The sequence below is a fragment of the Acanthochromis polyacanthus genome, chromosome 10 (assembly GCF_021347895.1).
Source record: "Acanthochromis polyacanthus isolate Apoly-LR-REF ecotype Palm Island chromosome 10, KAUST_Apoly_ChrSc, whole genome shotgun sequence".
Lineage (NCBI taxonomy): Eukaryota > Metazoa > Chordata > Actinopteri > Pomacentridae > Acanthochromis > Acanthochromis polyacanthus.
Window position 1 is genome coordinate 9,245,413 of NC_067122.1, and position 24,890 is coordinate 9,270,302.

The 24,890-nt window shown below is 38.6% G+C and overlaps 1 protein-coding gene across 7 annotated transcripts in view; it reads right to left on the reverse strand.

Annotated features, from left to right (window-relative positions):
• Positions 1 to 24,890, reverse strand: part of gria2b (glutamate receptor, ionotropic, AMPA 2b) — a 56,021-nt gene that overhangs the window by 25,396 nt on the left and 5,735 nt on the right. For all 7 annotated transcript variants that reach the window (XR_002596472.2, XM_022210957.2, XM_051954263.1 and 4 more), the window contains exon 3: positions 2,271 to 2,510. Coding sequence is in view for 6 of the 7 variants with exons in the window: in XM_022210957.2 (XP_022066649.1) it covers positions 2,271 to 2,510 (240 nt within the window). In the remaining variant the exon portion in view is untranslated. The remainder of the gene's footprint in view (positions 1 to 2,270; positions 2,511 to 24,890) is intronic.

A 24,890-nucleotide genomic window follows, 5' to 3' on the forward strand; every position in this document is an offset into this window, starting at 1 on the left:
TCCACACTATCAGTGTCACATAGAAAAGAATCACTGATGAAAGAGATCAAAGAATAGGGACAGAATAGATTTGAATATGAAGTAAGTCTGAATATTAAAGTTTGAGGGTGGATAATTTTTCATCTGCATTAATTCAGCCCATGATCTTATCCAAGATTGCAACTCCAGGTGCACAGACTCCCAGCATACAGACCTTATTTCTGACTGCAGTAGTTTCACATATTCCATTAGAAAGTAACCATATTTTTACCATCTTTATCAGTGTATTAGTGACTGTTTGGTTTAAATTTCAATGTGACAACTGATAAATAATGAGCACTATCTTTCTGGATGCACTGTTTTCAGTTTGAGCTACAACTGCAGAGCTTCTCTAAATCATGGGGAAAGTCTGTCTGTCTAACTGATTTATAGAACAGGAGGTTGACTTGATATTATCCCTCTGAACCCCAAAATCAATCGGTGGGTTTAAATGTCACGTCATCTTTTTAAAAAATGCCAGAAAGGCACAGTTTACGAGCCAAAAGCTGTGAAAACAGACAGAATCGTCTCTGACTAAACTTTGCAAAAGGTCCTGGTACTAATCATCTGTTGTGCTATTTTGTAACGGCATGTTACTCATATCTACATGTAAAGTCATGATATTTAATCAAAATAACTTTAATCTACATGGCTGATTTAGAAATTAGTCAAAAATAAATCATTTGTACTAACAGGATCCTTCGTGACTCAGCTAGAGACTTTTCAGCTGAAATCGGCTGAACTGCAGGCTGTGCTTACACAAAGTATACAGAAGACCAGTATGGAGACAAATTGAAAATGTTTAGTAATTAGTGAAATATGGATAGTGCGTTCGCAATTTTTAAAAATTATTATTATCGTGAACTAGTAGAAGCGTCTGATACCAGATTTTTTAATTCATTTTTTTAATAAAATAAAGAAAATCTTCTGCTTTTTCTTTTTTTTGAAACTTAGGCAATTTTAACTGTATCATAGTATACTTTTGACTTCTCTCTGTGTATTGCTATGACTGTGCTGTTTCCATAGAGGTGCAGGACTTTTTTACCGCATTGAAAACTGAATCCACAGTAAGCAAAAATGTGACCGCCGCTAAAATCACCCACCAGCTGCTTGAGGATTAGAGGGTTAAGACAGATCTTGTGATCAGATAGTCTAAATCTATTAACTATCCAGGGGTGTGTGTATTTGTATGTGTCGCTCTGTGTGTGAAGATGGGTGGAAAGTGTCTGTCTTCTCAGTAAAAGCATTGACCTGGAGGCCAGCAGTACAGGACTGGGCAGCTCCCAGATGTGAATGTGAGTTTACTGTTTGATTGCTGAAACAGTGCAGAGCTGAAAAAGAGCATCAAGTGTTGTGAATGCTCAACAAACCTGCCCTACATTTAAAAAAAAAAAAAAAAGCGGGATTCAATGCAATAAATACAGATTAAAGTAAACCTTTCAGTGAGTAGAGTAGTAAATTAGAATATGTATTAAACAAATATATTAGAACTAATTATTGATAGGATTAATGGAGGATTTCACACTTTCCCCTAGTAGGTGCAGCATTATTAATTGTTAAAATCACTTAAATAAAAACTAATTATGGTGACACTTAGCCCGTCTTCTTATTTGGTAATAATCAAAAAATACCCGACTGCATAGTTGAAGATTACATAGAGTCAGGTAGATTTGTCTACAGTCTACAGCACATATAATTTTTGCTGTGAAGCTTGATGCAGTGCTCCCTCTGGATCAGGATGTTCATATCATAGGAGCACAATGCAAACAAATCACACCTCCATGCAGAGCGAGGGTGGAAATCAACAGCTGCAGGGCATATCATCTCCACTGTATGTCAAAGATGACTCCGACTGCCTCCCCTCCCCTTGATATTACATAAAACCAACTCCCAAACACACAAGGTGCTATTGTTGATTGTATGTGACAAGCTGTTTGTCATGACCCCAAACACCCTTAACCTAGCTTCAACCGTGCTGTGCTACTTTTTATTTCTTTTTTACTGTTTTACATGTGCTGCATATATTGCTTGTAACAAAAACCCAGATAACTGTGCCTTTTATGAAAAAAGATGTAAGGAAACGGCATGTGAAAAATGCAGTAATTCTCAATATGTGGCTGCAGTCCAAAATATAAATCACCAGATTAGCAGCAGCAGCTTTTTTTGGAGAGGGAATTTTAACATATTAGCTTGTGAGTACTTCAGAGCAGGACTACACATTCAAAACCATTTTAAAAATGTCCATGTCTTACCTCGGTCGCTGTCGTACAGATAGGCAAACTTGTCCCACTTGTAGTACTCAATGAGGCTGAGCAGGGGCCCCTTAATATCAGGTCGCATCTGGATAATGAACTGCTGATTTCCATCCAGAGGGAAGCTGGGCGTTATGAAGGAGACATGTAGCGTCCCACAAAACGATGTGATGGTGTTTACAGACTTCTTGTCGTAGAATCCGAAAATGGCGTAGACTCCTCTTGAGAACTGCGAACAGACTGAAGAAGAAAGTGCTGTGTTAAGGAACGTTACTCCGTGTTTCCCTCACATCCTTCCAACAGGACGCCTAATGCGGCATACGGTTCTCTTTCATGTCAGGAATTATTTTGCCAGAACAATCTCATATCTCCTTTTCCAAACAAACTCTTCCGACATTTGTTCGTAAAGCCTTCAGTGCTCCCTGCTGTAACTCATAGCAATGCATACATCCAAGACCTTTATTGCAATCCTTTAGTGCACATTCGGGCCAAACACAACTATTAAGGGACGACTATTTCAGTCTCTCTTTCAGCTGATTAATGGATAGCTTTCCATAAGCTCTGTCAGGGGAGTGCTTGTATTCGACACTAAAAGATCCACTGTCGGCCAGTCAGTATGTGAAACTTTTATGACTTGGCCTATGGCTTTCTGATACAGTGGGAATAAGTGGTGTTGGGTATGAGTCGAGCATTCCTCAAAATTGCGCATTAATTCTTCACATGTGCTGTATCCCATGGGGCTGACATTTAGCTTTTCTCCCATGACTGTTATAATTATTATATGTGGCAGGGCAAATATTTCACAATACGCTGTTTCATCACCACCTATTAGCGCTAAATGTGTCCACTGTGGATTATTCAATAACTTCAATATCTCCTCAGTTTCCATTAAACTTGACTGATAGCGTTTGTTAGGAGCCATTAACAGCGTGCTACTGACGTTTATGATGACTCTGTGTTTATAATCACGTTATCTATGTTACGTCTTCCTTGTGCTTACTTTGCAAAATCCCCTTATTCAATAATTCATGACCTGCATGCTCAGGTATGTACATACCAAACAGTACCTTTGCTGGTCTTTCACATTCATTATGCAACGACCAGGAAAAGGTACTGTGAAATGAAGGTAAACATGAATACTAAATATCTACGTAATCCTGAGGCTGCAGGCTGTTTCTCAAACATTGTCCCTGGATCAGCAGATTGGCATGTTGCTTGTAAATGTGTATCGATCAAATGTAAGTTAATCAGGCTTATTGATTTGGACATATGTGTCCTCCAATGTAATTAATCTAATGAGTCGTTTCCTCTTCCACAATATTACCCGGATGACTTGCTGACAAAGGGAACTGGAGTCCATATATCAGATATTAGCTAGCTTGGTATAAGTACTGTAGGCATCCTGCCACTTCTGCACCAGCTGTGGCAGTTATTTTTGATGCTGAACTGCAGAGAGGACGACTGCTGTGGTCCGGACATTAGAATGAGGGAATGTTACCAGGTTCACATGGAACCCTTGATCTTTAACCTTTAATCTTTTAAGAAACGATGTTTCAGAAAGGTTTATTTAAATGTTGCTATAGTGTTCTGCATCTACGCACAGTGACTGTTGTTACATTTTATTACACTGTTAGTTATTGAGCAGCTTCAATCATGAAGTCTAGATTGAAATTAACAGAAGCTCATTAGCATTAATCTTAGCAGAGTAAATTAAATTGCCTGCAGTATTTGGTCTTCGTCCTTTGTCAGACAGACTCACTTAGACCATGAAGGACTTACACTAAGATGAAAATATTACCTTTTGTCACCAGTAGGGCAGTAAAGTTGGAGTTACTTTGGGTAAAAATACTATATTTTCTCCACAGACAGTAGTTTAGTAGGTAGTCAATATATGGAACACTGCAATGGCTGTGACAGGCATGAAAATGTTCAGGTTTACACTTCAACATAAAAGTTAATGCCTATATTAAACTGTATAAAACAAAAAAAAACCTTGAAAAATAATAAAAATCTGGCAGCAATGGTGTCAGAAAAAATATGAATACTGTAGCATTAAAAAAACTATAAAAACTGTGAAAATAACAGCAAATACCTGTAAAATAGTGATATTTTTGGTTGATTTGAATGCAGTAAAACAGTATCATATTATGGTAACTTGTTGTGGACATTATTAGTAGATATCACCTGTAATTTTACAAAACCGAAGAAATCTGTAAAATACCCATCAATTATCGGGGGGGGGGGGGCAGTTTAAAAACATTAATTTCTTACAGTGTGGAAAATATATCTTATGCCTGGTCAAATGTACAAATATCAGTGTATAGAAATGTAAGAGGAGAAGTTAACTTTGCTCCTGGTTTGCTTTTTGGAAACCAATGTCAAGCCACCAAGCTGAAAAAGTAGTTACATGCAATGATTCTGTTACATGCAGAGAAAGCTGAGATGCCTAAAAGTTGGTTCTCAGTGAACTGAAAATACAATTTGCACCTTAAACTCTGAATGAATCTGACAGCTACGTTGCTGTGTTCTGCCCCCAGCAGCAACAATAAAGGGCTTTAAATATGCTCTGATTCCCATCTCTGACATTCTTTCCTCTATATAGCAACAGCAACTCAGAGGTTAATGGTTATTGTAATATTTATAACCATCTGCAATGCAAACTTGGAAACCACGGGGAGAAAACAAGATTTGCAGAAATTTTTCAACGCTGGTGGCCACAACTTAAACTACTGTTCTACTGTTACAGCATCCGGGAGAGGTTTCCGCTAAAGGATGCTCATGAGGCTTTCAAAGTGTAACTGATTCATTTATCAGGCTCAGATTTGAACTTGGTCTGTATTTTTTCAGAATATTTACTTCATAATTAAATCCAAGTCCTTCATTCTCAGGATTAGTTTAAATCCCTTTTGTCTGTTACCTCCCAGAGCTCCAAAACAGGCTGATATCATCAGGAAAAATACCGCAATTGAGGGTACAAGGCCAGCTTTCATCAACTGCCAGTATTCATATGCTTCTAAGATCTTTATTGATCCGTTGACATGAGCAATTAAATGTTCATCAGAGCCACCTGAGACGAGCCGCCAACCGCAGTCCGGTGACCTCCATCAGTCTGCGGCGCTGTTTCTAATCTGTTCTGGAGATGACAGTGGCCGGTAATGTGGCCACAGAGAGATTACACCTCACTAATCTTATCTTTTTGCCTTTGTGTGAGCTAACAGAACGTAAAAAAGTGTGACATCCGTTAACTGTCAGAATCTAACCGGAGAATGATTTTGTGCAGTTCAATGAGGAGGAATGAAATGTCCCTCAGTGGAGAGGTTAGGTAATGTGTTGAATAAGTCAAGGCGCTCTGTTCGTGCAGCTGATTGACTGGAACGAAGCTTGAAAGAAAGATGGCAGTGAACAAGTGGGGATTTAAAGTGCTTTTCAGGCATAACATTTGTTCATATCCAACAAACAGTGTCCTACATGTGCTGAAAGAATGTAGGTGGGATACAGTGCAGCTAATTCTAGATATATTTACTCCCTTTTACCAGAAATTTTAATTATGGTTGTAACTAAACAGAAAACATGCAATTTGACATCTTGGATACTGATTCTAAGATAAGTTGTAGTTACAGTTATTGCTCTTCAATCTTTCAATCATGTGTTCATTCCTGGGGTCATTCTGAGGCGTGTGCATTATACTTTCATACTATTATTTTTGTACTATTGAACTTATCATACTATCTAGTAATATCTGTGAAATTTCAGAGGAATGTTCAGTTACTTTAGGGATTAACATTTTACACAAACACAAACAAACTTAAAGGGTCATTTTATTATTTGATATTTTGGTAAACTGTGTTGAATTGATTTTCAGACTGATTTTGAATTTGATTTAATGTTTTTGCTGCATGAAGATGGCAGCCACTTGAGTTTACACTAAATTAGCTTGTTATCATTGTGATTTTTAATGTTATTTTTGTCTGGATTTTAATATTATAGATTTTCTTTTCTGGTTTTGTATTTCAGATATTTGAAGGAAACTTTTTTCATAAAACCCTGATTAGAATCTAGACAGAGCAGCAAGAGAGTATTATATTCTTTGATTCCTTTATTCTCTTGCATTATGTATTTTTTTCCTGCTTCAGACTATCTGCTGAGCTGATGAAACAGATGTCATGTCTGTTTTAGGCTATAAGACACGAGGTAGGACTTATAATCCTTTCAATGCCTAGCAAAGCTCACCTTTGTTCTTAGGAGAAGAAAAAAGCACTTTATCTTCATCATGATAGGCAGAACATCGTAGAACAGAATCAATATTTTCTAGCAGTCCTCACCGGCTCCTCCTGAAGCTAATAGAAGTCGCAGAGCTTCTGTCTGTTTCTGTGTCATTTCTGGCCATTGTCATGTTTCTGAGGCTTTCTTTGCTGACACTCTTGCTGAGTTTGCCCAGGATTAAAACTCTCTGAGCTCATGCTTAGAGCCTGGATATCCCCATGACTGTGCCGCAGCTTATGCCAGAGTGAACAGTTTGACAACATGTTACTTTATTACCAAATATGGTAATTCACATCCAGAAGTGATGCTTTGCCTGTTGGTCTGTGCAGCGACTGTTCGGAGGATTTCACTGGCTCTGGAACGTGACAGCGGAGAAAATGAGGAGCAGGAGGCTTTTTAATGGGCCAGACTGCTACGCGCTCCTTCAGTAAGGAATTTAGAAATGTTTAATTAAGGAAGAAAAGCCAGCCACAAACAGTAACTCTCAGAAACAGTGAGGATTGTGGAAAAGCCATTAAGCCTCTGTCACAAGTGACTGCTTTTTAGTGAAACCAGCAAGTATTCGCCCTCAGAAATCCCCCTCTGAGCACAGAAAAAAAGAGGTGACTGGGTAAATCTCCTTTTGGAGTGTTGACGAGGTCACCCTAATTAGGCACCATGAGCAAAATGTTGAAACAAATCGTATTATTGCTCACTGCTGGATCCGTAACTTGTAGCATGGAGCCAGTTTTCCTGCTCTCGTTCTGTTTGTTAAGATAAAATGAAACGCAAAAATGAATTCTCACTTAATCTGGGGAATGTTCTAGCAAGATAAACATGCTGTCGATGCGGGGACTTGTAATCCTGACATTGTAGTTACAGACAACAGTGCATAGTATGCAACATATATGTGTGTGTGCTTGTTTGAATACTACATGTGATCTGATTGGTCTTGGATTTCCATTTAAAATCTTTTTGAGTCTTTCCTTTTGTGCCAGTAATGTCAAAAGAAATGAGCCTTTTGACAAGGATATTGTAAAACATAAGACGTATAACTGCGTTAAACTGTACATGTAGCATAAGAGCAGGGCAGACAATCATTATCCGCACCACATTTCAAATGCATTCATGTAGGAAGAAAAGAACAAGAAAATAGCTTCGTGATAGTGCAAAATGAAAGATGACAACGCATCAGCACGCTCTGCTTTGGAATAATTGCAAAAAAATTACCTCTCTATTATAAAGGCTTATAGCGGTACACAGCTGGGGTTTGAAGAAATACGGTTTTAACCCTCAGAGCCACTGTTTCTTTAGCTTAAAGTATTTCACACAGTGCTTTTGCACATGCTGTCGAGACCAGGAGTTCTTCATTGGCTGTTTCCTGAAATTCAAACTACATTATAGATCAAGCCATACCTGGAAGATTTACCGTTGGGAGACTGATATTGATTCCAAAAGCCTCCCGTGATTAAATGTGGTTTCTGCTGATGCTTGCACACAGCAACTATTGCATCTGTGCCTGAGTGCTGTTGTCTTCTCTCATCACACATATGGGCAAAAATCGCAGCACGCATAGGTGCGTGAGTGTAGTTTATTCCTGTATTGTGTGCCCTGAAGAAGGACTTTCACATTTAGAGAAGGACTTGGTTTGCTGAAATGGAATTTTCCAAATCTAATATGATGAGATTGTAAAGCACTAAGAGTCATGCAAACTGATGACTCTTACGCCTCTGAGGAATATAAATGATATGATGGAATATAATACTAATATCTATCTTTCTAAATCTGCATATATTTCACTTATTTATTCACTGGTTCATTCATTATTCTAGAAATCTTGTGATTATTTGCTGCTTTTGTTCTGTATAATTACATTTTGTTCATGATTTGATTATTTCATATACAGTACATTGTCTGCTGCTATTTGGTAGCGATTAATGGACTAAGTTCATATGCACAGCACATGCAGCAGATGCACAGCACCATGATGATAAAACAGTATGCATCATTTGCAATTATGTTAGTTCGCTTGTGTGAGTGTTTTGCTTTGAAGTTGGGGAGAGGTTAATGGATAAACTCTGGGAGAGATTCTCATTTCTTTTGACCAACTCACTGCCTTGTTCCTGCAGTTCCGGTGCTTTTTTTTTTGTCACCACAGCACCCAGCAGACGTTCTGCTGTCATCAGAAGACCCTAATGATCTCATAATTAATTATGTTAAATATCCTGACTGTAGCACTGTGCATCACCTTCCAAGGAGAAGGTGTACCCTGTGAAATATATTTAGCTGTTCCAATTAGCTGACCTCGTTTTCACCACCATGGCACTTAAGGCATCTCCACTGCTCCGCCACTGTTTACACGACTGCTCCGTCACTGATCAAAGATTAAACTTGCATAAATTAGCAATGAATGAAACGCCCAACTTCAGCTGACATCTAAGATTAGGATGCAGAATATGCACTGGTGTAAAACTGCAGAGGATGAAGAGTACTATGTGGTTGTTTGTTGCATTTCAGTTAGTCTGATCGTCCCAATAATCTTTTATGTGTACACCAAAACTCGACTGTAATTAGATTATAGTAGGGCCATTATTGTGTTCAAATTGCCAGTCTGCTTTAATGTGATATCTGCCATGTTATATATAGCTTTTGGCACTTTTGTAATGTGTTTTAATTATCACATTGAACACATCTGCACCAACATAAAGACCCAGGTATCTGAAATTATGACAGTACATAAGTCACTTTAAATAAGAGCTTGTCATAAAATTTATAAGTGCTACATCAAAAGGAAAAAGACTGAAATACAACATAGAAGAAAATTCTGTTTTGCAAAAGGCTTAACAGGAGGTTCTTATGAAGCTGCGGTGATCAGAGTGGGACATTTATTAAATCTGCACCAACAGTATCCCTGTGAATGTCCAAAATGATGAATCAGCCTCTCTCACACACACACACACACATGCATGCATGCACGCACACACACACCACGTCACTGTAGTGATGATCATCAACAGTCCAGTCACAGCTAGCAGAACTGACTGTTACATATCTCATCCTCTCCAACGCTCCTGTTCTCACGGCAGAGAAAACGCCTCGAGACTTTTTATGTAAAACTGATCTGTCACCAGTTGGCGCGGCAGCTTAAAGCCACCAGCCTTTGTCAAAGCACCCTGGGCAAATTTGCCACTGATATTGTAGTTACACAGGCAGATTCTGACCTTGCACATTCCCAAAAACTGGGAAATATTCAGTAGTTTGTCTGTGTCTCCCAAAACATCCCAGCGGTTCTGCAACATTTATGTGTAAACTATGGCTTGGAGGACTAAAACTGCTTTTTTCACAAAGTTACAAGACATCAGTGTGTTTTCTGTTAGTAAGAGACAAGATGGGAAAAGAATTATTAAAGACAGACTAGATATGCCTTAAGCTGGAGCCTACAACACTTAGGGGGAACACATTTTTTATCAATAACTCATCAAATTTATGGTTCTTAGGCAATATTTTACATCTTCCAAATGCTTTGTCTGTAGCCCATAAATGCACAATTTCACTGTAGAAACAATAGCTAAGAGGATATTTTTTTTGCATGATAACATGCCATTCAATTTTGCTACTAAGTGTAAATTTTGCTGTGTTTGTTGGAAACACAAGGCGGATTCAGTGTACTTTACTTTTTAATACTTCAAAGGAACCTAATCATGATTATTGGTTATATAAGGGAAATCTAATCCTACAATCAAATGCAAAAAAACTAAAAATAAAGTTTGACATCTTGAGAACTGCATGATTGCTGACACTCCCATGTATGCAACAGCGGCTTTTTAGCTTAGCATAGCATTCTGTCACTCGTTCCAAAGAAAATCTACCTACTGGCGCCTGTAGAGCTCATTAGTTACCATGTTTTTTCTAGTCTTTTTAATGTATTAGTTAGAGTAGCTTTTATATGGAGGTTATATGACAAACTGTTTATTGGCTAGGATCAGGTTTCAGCTTACTTGAGGCTATACTCCAACAAAAAATGGAAAAATCTGCCCAAATCAGGGTTTAATTAGTAAACAGACAAAATGAGAAAGTCCTATGTGAAATCCACTCATTGCCATCATTGGAATTATTCCGAATTATAACAACAATTGCCAGAATTGCAAGTTTTCTAATAAAAAGTATTCCCCTCCTCCATCAACACATGCCTTCCAAGCATCTAAAAAGAAAAACCCATGTCTTTGCTCTCCTGGGTGACCTCAGTGCTTTTAGGGCTTTCACAGGCCTGCTGTCTGTTAAACAGAGCTGGAGGTCTGCTGTCTGTTAAACAGAGCTGGAGGTGGATTAAGGACAGCCTAAATGTCCTTTTGAAGCGGAATTCATTTCTCTACTCCTAAATGCGCTTGTAATATTAGATTCCTTTTTTTTTTTTTTTTTTTTAGTGTTTCCGTCTTTATCATTATGTCTCAGATATAGAAAATGGGAAAGAGGTTTCTGACTTGAGGCTCTGACACAAGAACAATTTCGACACTTCGTCCTTCCTTCGTCTCTCAATTAACACACTGTTTGGCCCACAGCAGAATCCCTATTGCCTTGATTCCCGAGTGTTTTCTGGAGGTTAAAGTCTACGACGTGGCTTCACTGGGCGGGAAAGTGCAGCACTTGTACAAAGCAAAATATTTATCAATAACCTATAAAATTTACAGCGTGTGTTTTATAACTCCTAAAAGCTTTGTCTGTGGCCCGTAAAAGGTGTAATCCAGTTTCAATCCTTCTGTAGACTGTTGCCAGGGTAACATATTCCAGCCATATCCTCTCTCGACACAGCAGAAAATATTCACCTATGGCACATAATTTAATGCAGTGCCGAGGCTTTAAATGTCATCTTTAAAAAAAAATAAACAGCAATCAGCAAAATGGATTAGATTCCTGCTCCATTTTCAAAGCTGTTACAAATGTAAAAGGTAGAAATTGTTCTTGCATGAAAAAAAAAAGGTTATGTAAGCTCAAATAACCTTGATGGCCAAGCAAACTTCCATGTGAAAATCTTGTGATTATGAATTTCTTTCGTTGGTAATATGGGCATACATGCAGTGCAGCGCTGCAAGCTGTTGCCTGGGTGACAGCTCTCAGTCATGCTTTTGAGTGGCCGATAGGACGGGGAAGTGTTTTTGTCTGCCTTTGAGCAGCTCTTCCGGCAGCTGGTCTCTAGAAGAACAGTACAGCTCAGTTCTTATCAACTTCTGACCCCCCTCCTCCCATCTCCCATCCTATTTCTCTCTGTCTCCTTCTCGCTTTCTCGCTCTCTGCTTTTGTTCCCTGACCTGTTTCCTGAAGGCTTTCTGATGGTTGTGGATGGAGGATGTAGGTTTCACAAGAACAGAGTCTGATGAATGTCCCTCTACTAAAGGCACAGTGTGTGATCATTGTGGAGCGGCCCCAATGTCTGGATCGTCATTTCTGCTCCGCTCTTTGTTGCTTTCGAAGCATTTCTGGATGCTATAGCTTTAGCTGAAGGCGGTGTGTGGAGCCTCAGAAACTGCCTGAACAGCTCATCTATGCCAGTTATCGACTCCATAGGACTGCTGCCCGCTGTGGCTACATTACATACCACTAAGTTACAAAGTGTACGACTTGTCAGGATTTCTCTTGTGCATTTCCATTCAATAAAACTAATAAAGTCAAAATGTTAAAGGGGAACTCCACCGGCCGTATACATCAGAGTCAAATAAAAGTCATGGTTAGTGCTACTGAGCTGATGTAAGTAGTTACAAGATTCTCTATAAAGACCTTTAGGATATGATCAGTTTGTGTTGGGGTAGGATCCACACTAAGTAGTTAAAATTACTATATTATTATCTCAGCTTTTCAGCCATTCTGGGTGCTGAAATGTGATTATTATACTGCAGAAGACTTTCCCCAATGATCTTGGTTATGGCTTCTTTTCAAATGTCAGACAGAAATTCTTGAAACCATCTTTAGGAACAATGTTGTTTTCCAATTTTTGTCAATCTCTTTCGCAATCAGAAAAAGCTGATGTGATAAATTGTCCTTTGAACAATCAATAACTATTGTGATTTTTCTTGTGAGCCCTCCGCGTTTATGATTTAGCATTTAATACAACAGCGGTATAATTTGTGTTATGATCGTTTGGCAGGTAAATAAAGGCAGGTAGCTCTCCTGAAATGAAACCTGTAGATCTCCTTTGGCCTTACATTAACCTGATATCAGGGTTTGTGTTGCCCTTAGAGTAACTGCAAACAAAGCAACTGTCCTGCAATTTTCTCTCGATTTGTGCAAGATTTGTTTTCAAGCCCCAAACACAGATTAGCTCCCAAGAACAGCTATTCCATCTGACACATATTTTCAAAGAAATATGGTCCAACATGAGATACTTTGATCTTGCGAAAAGATTAAACAAAAAAATCAACTAAGCAGCTCTCTGTAGAGGCTAATTGGAAGCTTTTTCACTATAACCATGTAGTACCCTGCTTTGAAATCTTTCCTACATTGAAATCACCGTCCAACCTCTTAGATCTGCAGAATGAGAAGTACCACGTTGTGTTTCTATGCACAGACACGCCAATCCATCCCACTAAGCACAATGCAGAATTCTTCAGCTGTATTGATCCTGTGAAGCCGGCCCATACATCACACACAGCTACTTCGTTCGCATTTCATCTGCCTCCTGTAATAAAATATACCGTATGTCCACTGACCTTTAGTGGAAATACCAACGCAGACTTTGGATCTGCTGCTCTATGTTCTAATGATCTTGGAACAAAATTAGTTACATCTATAAAAACACAGCTCCGTCCAGCACCTAAGGGAGCAGCTGCCATAGCAACCAGACACTCGGTGTTTGCTGAAGACGAATAGGGATCAACTCAGAAAGGTGGAGCAAAGTAAAGAGACATTAATACACATGATGCTGCGTTTGGTGACTTCTGTTCAAATCGCACGAGTATCTGGTTGTTTTAGGTTTTTCCGTTCTCGCCTGTTTGTCTTCACAAAACACATTTCTTTTTTTGTTTTCGTTTCCCTTCTTCTGTCAGTCATTAGAGGAGCCACAGGGGGAAATATGTTACCAACTCCCCGAATCTCATCTCAGCACGACCTTGTGCCTTTCATCAGCTCAACATCTTCCACCACAGACTCATTATTTCTTCCTTGACCCCTTTCATCCCACCGTCCCTGACCTTCACACAACAATCCATTTATCATTTCCTCTCAATAACTAATTCATGTGCTCATAAATAGCCGCCCATATTTCACCAGATGAAACAAATAGCACTGATCAAGTTATCTGAAAAATACAGCACATTCTTTTACCTATCAAAATGAAGGATTGTCTTTTGCCATTATACCTAACTAAGTCGATTTGGGTTCTATGTTATGCTGTGTTAACATAATTGTTCAATTAAAGCAATGTATTTATAGACAAAAAGCAATGCTAGTGGTGTTTCCAATGAAAACAAATAAAGGCTGGTGTGCTATTATGACTGCAAAAGATGGAATCACTCATTCTCCTCATATCTCACATGTAAAAATTAGTCTCCCATACTAGTGTTTCCATTGGTACACATCAGAAATATGCAGTTCTAATGAACTAATTCATTGTAATCATTTTTACTTTGCTTATTTTTGCAAACAACCATCTTATAGTGAATAAAAAACCTCCTGAAGGAGTTGTGATCTTTGTAGCTTTAGTGGTTTTCACAGTTACACAGAATCAAAGCAAGTATGTCCAGTTAGCTATTTAAAAACTACAGTCAAATATTAGTGTAGTAACTGTTCAGACGAATGAAGTTATTCAAGGTAAAACTTTGAACGTTTTTAGTGCTTCATGTAAAAGCTTTACTGTAAGATTGCACTGTGCTATTTAGAGAAACAAAAGTGACAACAAAATAAAACGTCTGAATGTCAAAAAAGAGATGATGAGATGCGCACTAACTACCATTTGCATGAAATATTCCTCTGAGAAGAAGCCTGCGACTCCTAAAGTACGGCTTCATTTTTCATACTCAGCACTCCCTCTGCACTATTTAAAACAGTTTTTGACATTGTCTCTTTGTCAAAGCTTACACATTTTGAAAAAAAAAATAAAAAAGATGAAGATTACACATTGCTCCTACTTCAGAGAGGAAGCAAACTGAAGGTATGACCTTCCGGAGGCCTCGGCTTTCAACAATAAAGCGAGCAGTAAAAAGCAAGATTGCGGTTGCAGCTGCAGTCCTTTCATGGGATTTGATGTCTTCCTCACCAGCGGGGGGATTTTCATGCAAATCTGACTATTTTTGACAAGCACCTCTGTTACACAGAAAGCTGTTCTGTTGTGAACACACAACACAAAACAGAAGTTGTAGTGTTGACAAAACAGTGGACCGTAACATGCTGGTATTTGCTTCGACATAATCGGTTTGCATGGCTGAAAAATGAATACCATGTACATTGTAGCAGTGTATTAAGGTATTAAATGTGATTAGGATAGCAATATGGCAGAAACTGTGGTGGTTAGGAATGGTTTTACGCTTGACTGGTATTTCTCTATCGTTTCTTCATTGAACAAGTTCCGTGGGATCTGCACTGTATTAAAAAAATATGACACCAAAACCTTGTGTCTGTTATCGCTCTGCCAAGAAACGTGGCAGAGTTATGTGACGATCAGCGTACGTTTGTCTGTCCTTCTGGTATTCTGTCTGTGTGCAACATTACTCAAAAACACAATAACGGATTTAGATGAAGTTTTCGGGGAAGGTCAGAAATGAAACAAGGAACATTTGATTAGATTTTGGCAGTGATGCAGCTTATAGTCTGGATCCACGGATTTGTTAAAGATTTCTGTATCATTCCCAGATAGTGGCACGGCAGCACTGTAACTATGACAACAAGTGAATATTATTTTAGCTGCCTGCTGACAATCACATGGTTGTGATCCTACTACAAATTGACCACTGCGGACTTAGCGGGACTTACACATTGGAAATCATACAAGGAACAATGGATTAAATTGTGGGGGTGTTTCTGAGTCCCTTCAATTTCTGTCGCCTGCTACATATTTAGGTCACATGATTCGGTATCCGTACATAACGTACCCATGCATAACATGTCTGTGCTCAGCGAAAGGTCATGTTGATCGTGGCTACATCTATATTAAATGGCCACATTCTATAGTGCCGTGATTACTGATCATCAATAACTAATAAAGAAATGCTGCATTAAAAAAAAGTAATGTGACATTTCTGACAATGCCATGGGGCAATAAACAGCCTTGGTAGAGTACTGCGCTCTATAAGTGCTTTTTTTGTTTTGAATGCAAACATAGCATACACGTACTTAAACATGATATAAAAACTAATATTAAAGCGAAGATCCACTGGATTGTACAGAGGCAACTCAGTCAGTGGATCCACACTAATACTTATCAATTAAGATAAGATCAACCTTACTGATCCGAAGCACAAGAATCAAAGTACAACAGGGCTAAACAAAAATATACAAATATAATAACAATAATAGAAAAGATTCACAGAGACAAGGTACGGTGAATCTGCATATGCATATGTACATGTATGGCATGATGAATTGACATATTTAGAGGTTTGGCATGGAAGACAATATCCCCACAATTCTATTATTGCAATATAAAAATGTGATTGGCAGAAAAGACCATTTAAGGTTTTAAATGTGAATAGGATAGTAATATGAGAGAAACTGCAGTGATTATGGAGGATTTTATTCTTAACTCGTATTTTTCTAGCTCTTCTTCAGTGAACAAGTACAGTATGATGCGTGTAGCTTGATGATAAACAGAGTCAAGAATCTGCAGTGAACTCAAAAACAGAAGGTCAACATTTAGATCTACATTATCAGATGTAATGCTGTTGCTCTGACTTCCTTCTGGGAGACAAACAGTGAAATCAGAAAATACCAGATAATTTATTCAGCTGCCCCCTTTCCTAGTGTTTCTCCTGCTGTTTCATCACAGCAGGGTGCTGCGGAGCTGCCACAAGATGTGAGGGCTGCTTCCTCTGCTCGTATCAATTTGAAATGTTTGTGTAGGACTCGAGTGCCACAGTTTTCCTGTAAAGGTCTCCACACCAAACCCACCAACTACCTGTGTATGAGCAGCCTCACTCCTTTCCATTAACTTTAGGTTCCACGATGTTAAAATAAGAGTTGACAGCCCTGAGCTGCACCTCTTTCCCCACCCGCTGCCTGAGAGTGACTGAACATATCTGATCTGAGCGTGTGGATGCATGTGTCTGTTTGTTTGTCCACTCCTTCAGACGCCTGTCACACGCGGTGATCTCACCTGCCAGGGGACATGTGTGCTGACCAAGCTGTCCGGGATGCTGTTGGCCAAAATCCCATCTGTCTTTCCGCCTCGTCACGTTTCGTTCTTATTTTGTTTTCTTATCTGCTTCTAATTGTCAATGGCTTCGTTCGATTAATTGTTTTGTCCCGACGGCTATTACGTACTTGGCAGTCCTTGTGGTTAATCCCTTTTTGAAGTGGTTTTATTGCTGGGAACTTGACCTTATCTCAGCTGAGAGCGTGGGGTTGATGGCATTATGTGAGCTACATTCAGCTAATTCACAGAATTTAGAAATAGATATTTTTATGATGGATTCCTTTGCTGGTACCGAAAAACTGCAGATTATCTTTCTTCTGGTAGCATTTATACCATTTCTACTGATTATTCCTGCTACCACTGGAGAGCGACAAGCTTCAAATGTTTTTTATTTTTTTTATTTCATGGTATATGGATTTGATTGATAGCTAAGCAAGCAGGTGCAACAAGACACTTTGTAAACACCATTTGCTGGTAGCTGCAGCTTACAAGCCAAGGACAAACAGTGTTTTGTTAGCTGTTGCATGAAAGATAAAGACCATACCATTTAACATCCACCCTTGTTTGCAGATAAGGAGACTTTAGCTTGAAAATTAATGTAGCTAAAAGTCTGTGCAGTCTCTAAAGCCACTTCCACCATCAGTCAGTAACACAACTGTGATATAATTATTCTAACCTATTGTTAGATTAGGAATTAACATTATATTCCAATTCTATTTTTCTGGCTAATTCACAGGCACAGTTTGTAATTGTGAGTTCAATCAGTCTGAACTTTTAACCTGCAAATGTTATAACAACTGTTTTAATATTTTTTCTTAGAAAACACTTTACTAGTTTTGGACTCATCTCCTTCACCTTTGCTCCCTCTGTTCCTTTTTGTCTAATTTTCAAAATGTTTTGACAGTTGCTTTGCAAGTTTGCTGCCGCACAGTCTGTTCTCTTCGCCTTTCATCTGAACAGTGGAGTAGTAGACCAAAACTACACTTTAAAACCACGGAACACATTAAAACAGCCCTAATCAAAACATCCTGCCATGAGGAGACAAAATGAAACACTCACTGCATCGCTGTCATCTGAATAAACTAACCTAGGTCCAATTCCTGGACTCCCTGCCTCCACTGAATCTGTGTCTAACTGAGACGAGCAGATCAATGATGCCGCCCACAGACTGTGGCCTCACAGGGGCAAACACATGAGCTTCCTTAAATGGAGACAAACATCATTATAGAGCAACGCGGCAGGAGAGCAGCACTGGAACATGGCTGAAAACTAAGTAAAAGCATCTCGTGCACCTTGTTCCAGTCACTCATTTATGATGATAAGAAACAGTTCTGTACAGCAGCCGTTTGTCTCGTAGCCAGGTACAGCTGAGGACACATATACTTAGACATGATATAAAAACAACAAATATTAAAGCGTGGATCCACTTGATTGTAGAAGCAACTCAGTCAGTAGATATGCACTAATGATTATCAGATAAGAAAATAAACTTTACTGATCCCTCACTGAAGAAATTCACATTACAGCAGCTGAATGCAGATAAGAAGCACAAGAATTACAACAAGTGCAACAAGGCTAAAAATAAATAAAAATACTAGACAAGATGAATCTATATATGTACACACATGATGAATGTACATATTTACAGGTATTTCTGTTCTTGCAGTCAAATGTTATTGGTAGAAAAGACCAGTGGTTAACAGTGGTTTGATGTTATTACACACAAAGAGCTGTAAGAGAACAGTTATAGCTTGTTGACTGATCTGGAGGAGCTGTAAAGGAAGAACACAGCTTTACATTTTTCCTCGGGTTGTACAGGAGCTAACCTTGATTATTTGCAAAGAGCTGAAAAAGAAATAGTGTTCAGCGATGATGTGGCACCGGAAGAGCTCTAGGGGGAAGAAAACGACGTTAGATGATGCTGTTGCAAACTGGAAAAGCGATTAAAAGACATTATTGACTCAGAAGTGTCTCTGAAGAATATTGAAAGTCCTACAGAAGACAATACATCCCTATCCATGTATTTAATATGTTTGAGTGTGTAATATGGTGCAGCGTAATATCAGCTTCACAGTTTACACCCTTTGATGCAGAAAGAGAAATTTCTACACGATTGTAGAAAAATCAAACTAGCAGCTCCAGAGATGCGTTGGCTTCAGTCCAGATGAGGCCTTTTTGTATAAACAGGCAGATCATCTGGGAACAAGTTGTTACAAGAGCACAATGCCGCTGTCTGCAAAACAGACAGCACGAAACAGCACCGCTGACGATATAAGGAAACGTTTCAAACTGATCAAAGCTCTAAATGAAGTGGACAAAGTGAGCTCTGGTAAGAGACAGGTAAAAAGAACTGTAAGTCAGCTTTGCTCAGGATGAGACAGAGGATGAATACTGCTTCATAATTTGAAAATCCTAAATTGTTTTGTGTGTGTCACAAGTGCAGCTGAGGATGTGCTTAAATCACTTTTTATGTAAAGTGTTTAGGTTCCTAGTTAACCGGTTGCACAGACTCTACTGCACTTTCTCTCCACTAGAACCTCCAACACTTCCTTTTTTCTCTCTCTGATCTTATCCACCTTTAGCCTGAGTCATTCTGCCCTTTTCAAAGGACACAGTCCGCCTAAAGAAAGTCCCTCTTGCATTTACATTACATTTAGGTTTTGCTCAGTGAGACACGGGGACGTTTCTGTCTGCTCACTGCTCTCTTGCTTATCACACTGTAAAGACATTCTGGCTTTGGTCTGTCATTTTCATTCATCATTTCTTATTTCTTTATCACTCCTTTTGTCTCTCTCTCTCTCTCTCTCTCTCTCTCTCTCTCTCTCTCTCTCTCTCTCTCTCTCAATACACACACACACACACACCATCAAACCCTAATAAGTTTGAAAGAACACCCTGTAAGACCAGACAAGGCAACCGGATCAAATCTTAATCACCACGATGATGGGAAGGACAGATTCTCCTCTGTGCATTCTAATGAGCATTCCTCTTCAACAGAAAAGGTTATTCGCCGAATTAATGAAAATACAAGTCATTCACACTTAATTGAACTTCAAGTTGACCATACAAATATTTGAATGTCAGCTTCACACAGAGCTATAACAGTCTCTTAAATTGCTTGTGGAAGGCTAACTCTGCTTTTGCAAGGTTTTCTCTTTGTAAACATGTTAACATATAATAACTGCACTACCATTCAAAAATTCGACACATCTTCTCATTCAATGGTTTTTATTACTCTGTCAAGTAGGCGGAGCTTAGGCAGAGTGATGTGATGATTGGCCTTGGTTTGTCTGTTTGTCTGTTAGCAACGTTACTTGAAAACAGACCAACAGATTTGGATGACATTTTCAGGGAAAGTCAGAAATGACACAAGGACCAGGTGATTAGATTTTGTATAGTCTGGATCCATGGATTTGCTAAAGATTTCTGTTTTTGTGAGATAGCGGTATGGCATCACTGTAACTATGACTACAAGTGAGCACTACACCAGCAGCCTGCTGACGATGACATGATTGCAATCCTACAACAAATCCACCGCTGTGGACTCATCAAGACTTATCCATCAGAAACGATACAAGGAACAACTGATTAAATTGTGAAGGTGTTTCTGAATCCCACCAATTCCTGCAACTTGCTAGATATATAGGTCACGAGATTCTGTATCTGTACATAACGTACACATGCATAACACACGCCTGTGCTCAGCACGAGGTCATTTTGTTTGTGGGTACATCTATATTAAATGGACACATTCTACAGTGCTGTGATTACTGCCACAATTTTTTTCCCAAGATTTCAGCCGTCAGAAATCATTCAAGGACTGATCAACCTTGGTGGAGTACCGCCCTCTCTGAGTGCTTTTCTTGCGTAAATGTTTTCTACATTGTAGATTAATACGGAATTTATCACAACTATAAAAGAATACATATGGAATTATGTTGCAAACAAAAAAAATGTTAATCATTAGTAGTAATCTACAATGAAAATATAATACAAATAAATATGTCCAAACTTTTGACTGGTTGTGTATGTCTATGTCAAAAAATAAATTAGACTTACTTATTGAAGCATTTCTTTAACACACCTCTTATCTTTTTGTCCTTTTTATCTTTGTATCTTTGGTTTTTAGATTACATTTTATTTAGTATTCATTTCCACTGCTCTTCTGATCTGATTTGATATTTTATTGATCTTAATGGATTTTACCGTGTTGTACGCTCACATGATCACGTGCAATACTATCCTGTGCAATACGTTGTTCTCGCCCTTTGAATCACCTTTTGTTGACAGGTTTGTGATGTATGATTGGTTTGTGCTGGTTATGTATTTGTTGTGTATGTGCAGCTGCACTTTTAGCCCAAGACAAATTTCCTTCGCTGCAATACAGTTAATCTCATCTCCTATCCAAGCATTTGAGTAAATTTTATCTCATCTTTAAAAAAATATCTTCAAAAAGTAAAATAAAATTCTTAGAATAATCATACAAAGGTAAAAACTATTATTCCTCCTTGTGCATGAACATAATATGACAAAAAATAGATTGTCCAAATTAAATTAATATTCATTCAGAATAGTTTGCGTTTATTCACATTTTTGAGGAAAATTGTCTGACTTTGTTTGATTTGAAATCATTAGCTGTTAATGAATATTTTCTTCGCTGAAGCCTAAATGACAAAAATGTCATAAATACAGCTTCCTGATATTTTAGTTCAGAATTTTCTACTTCTGAATTTAAAAGAGAAGAGCATGTACTTGTAAAATCTTGACTTGTGTCGCCGTTCAGCTAAAGCTTTATGGGTGCGGTCTTAACATTATGCTCTCCACCATAACAGTGATGAATTCTACATGGCAAAAGACAGATGATATACAGTCATTTTATGCAGCCAAAGTCTAGCATCTAACATCACAGTAACTCTCTCTGCCACGGTGATAGATACTCTGCGAAACCCAAATGGATCACAAACGGAAAAGGTGAGAGTAAGTGGCGTTATTGGTACTGATGTCGTTGTCACTGTACAGCTGTAAGGGCTTGATAAAAGGCTGCAGATGAATGAATGAGTTTTTATTTTTCAGATTGCAAGCATGGGAAGGGACATCTAGATAGAGGGCCAAGGATAAAACCCTGGTTGTGTCTCTGCAGGATAAGAATCTGTGCTCTGTGGAGCCAATCTTTTAATCTGTGTCTTTCATGGCACAGGTGCAGAGATGGAGTGCTTGTGTTAAGAATAAATTAATTGATACGAGGATGGATGAACGAATTCATAAATCGTAGCTCATGCTCTGGTAAAAGCTGGATATTTGTTTGGAAATCAATTTCCAGAGGTGCCTGCTTGCTCAGCTAAATGATGGAAGTGTCCATCTGGCAGTGGAAGCCACTTAGATGACTCCATTGCATCACCCTTCTCTTATTCAGTGCTGGACGGAAAAAATATCCAATGCCTGCACTTTACCTTCCTAATCTCAGTTAACTTCAATAATCACAAGAACAGAAGGTTTCAGTTCTGTGTCGTGTGCTGAAATTTCTCCAAATAATTGGTTTTCGTGTTGAAGCAGCTGTTTTATTGGCACTACAGGGGATGAAAACTGGATCCCTGATACTTGTGGTTGTTTAAATGTCAACAACCTCACAAAAACTAAAATCAGAAAAACTTCCTTGAACATTCATGTGTGTCTTTACGACCAGTAGAGTTTGAAAAAAAATCCTTCTTTGACGAGTTGTCAAATGCAGTTGTAAGTTGTGGAAAAAGCAAATATGTTTACCTTGCATTCGGATTACAAAAAGCTGGTAAATTTTCCATTCATCTGAAGGATATTTTGTGCGTATGTTTTAACCCTTGAATCACTGAAACATGCTGGTGGGTTTAAGTGACATGTTGTCTCTAAATAATGGCAAAAAATACATAATTTATCTGAGCTGGGAACTGAAAACAAGAAAAAATGTTGGATTTTTAGCTTTCTGATGGTCCTTGAACTGCTCGGATGTGATCCAGAGTTCCATCAAAAAAGAAAAGAATCTGAACTTAAAATGACTTTTTGTCACAACCGCTTCATTCTACATGTCTTCAAAAAATAAATCATTCAATTTGGAAAAAAAAAAAAAGATGCTCTGCTCTGTACAAACATGAAGCTGTTGGTGATTCAGCTGTGACCAGCAGTCATAGGGCCAGAGAGCCAGTATTTGCAGTATTGGTCACACCTGTGGACACTTAAAAAATGTTGTACACATTAATTCAGATTGTCTGCAAAATAAATAGTTTAGCTTTTTTGCTGTTGTTTATGACACTATAACTGTGTAATAGTACACTTCCAAATATGGTTTTGCTGTTTCCATAGACATACAAGATTTCACATTCGAGTGAAAATAAGCTCACATGATTTCAAATGCGGCAAACAAAAATCACACAGACTCTGCTTGAAGTTCAGAGTGTTCATTAAAGTTATTGACATTTTTTTGTGGGTTGGCGCTTTGAAATGCATAAAAAAATATCTTTAAAGTGATCGATTAAACCCTATTGGTCGTCTTTAAGCTAGCAGGCAAATAAACACAAGTTTAGCTTTGTCCTATCAGTATGTCTAATGAATAAATCACAATTAGGTCATGTTTTGGCTTCAGATATAATTTGTGAGATGTACCAGCCATTGTCACTGAGAACAAAAAAGTTTGCTTCCTTCGCTGCTCCCGGCAAAGATACTTTTTGAGTCACCTATCTTGCAAAACGGAGACAACTAAGGCACTTGAAACAAGACAAGAGGCGACTTCCAGCGGAGCCCTTGGAATCGCACTGTAACATATCATATCTCAGCCCTGTATTTTTTGAGGACAGAGTGATAAGGGCTTGGTTGGGGGCTGTATTCAGGGCAAGCTAAGATCCACAGAGAATTTTTAGCCTCATTTTCTGACCGGCCAGCTCCCAGGCCTATTTAATATTTCACAGCTCCCTCTGAAATGGAGGAGAATGCACCTAATTAAGTGTGAACAATAAATTGGCTATAACCAATTCTCTGCAGCACATATACGCTCGGTATAGGCGTTTGATCATCCAGCCAGGTCTCTGAACGTGTGCGTCTCCTGAATTGCCGTGTGCATTTAGATGCATGAAATTACAGTATGACGTGATTCATCCATGACAAACATGAACTTTGAAGTGTTGAATCGCCGGCCGGCTGTCAATGACCTCAAACTCTGCTGTTGGTCTCAGAGGAGGAAGATTGGTTTGAAAGAGGTGGGCCGCAAAAATAAAAGCATGGGAGCATGCTATAGCCATATACAAAGATTAATTTGACAGGACAACACACACACGCAGTCATGTGAACAGTGTGTTGTAAACATTTATCATTGTATCAAACCAAAAGTCTCCAGAGAAGAGGTGTCCTCGTGAAAGGACTAGTGGAACTAAGTTACATAAGAAATGCTTTGCCTGGTATTGAAACATTATTTCTGTCATCTGGTTTTGCATTTTTGCCAGATAATTTTAAAAAATAGATTGTGTTTAATTGACTATTTCTTGTGTCCTAAACAATTCCAGAGCTTCTAAGAGCCCTCCCTCCCTCCTGAAAGGTGTCAATGGTTCAGTCTGTTCCTGCAGATGGGTCTCCTTAGACCGCTAAATGGACTGCCTCACGGTGATGGTTTTGTCTTCATATGAACTTTTTAGCAATAAAAATAAACCTGTCCTCTCGAAAGAGAAAAGAGACAAAACTGTCAGAGGAAAACAGCTGAGACAACACTTCCTGTGGAGCAGCGTTTCAGACTGATTTGACCCAGACATGTAACAAAGCTCGTTTTATAATAGCTAGCCTGCTGATGAATGGAATGAAGAAGCTCTGCATTTAGTTTCAAAATAACTGCACAGAGTAAATCATGGTTTTCCCATGATTCAAATCTTTATGAAGAACAATATCCCGAGTAATACATTTTGCAGCCTTATTAGTTCGCTGTAGTTTTAATTAGTTTTGCTTATGGAAATATGCCTCGCAGCTTCAGAAAATTTTAATAGGTGAAACTGAGTGATTATTTAATGTGACTTGTTTGAGAGTGATTG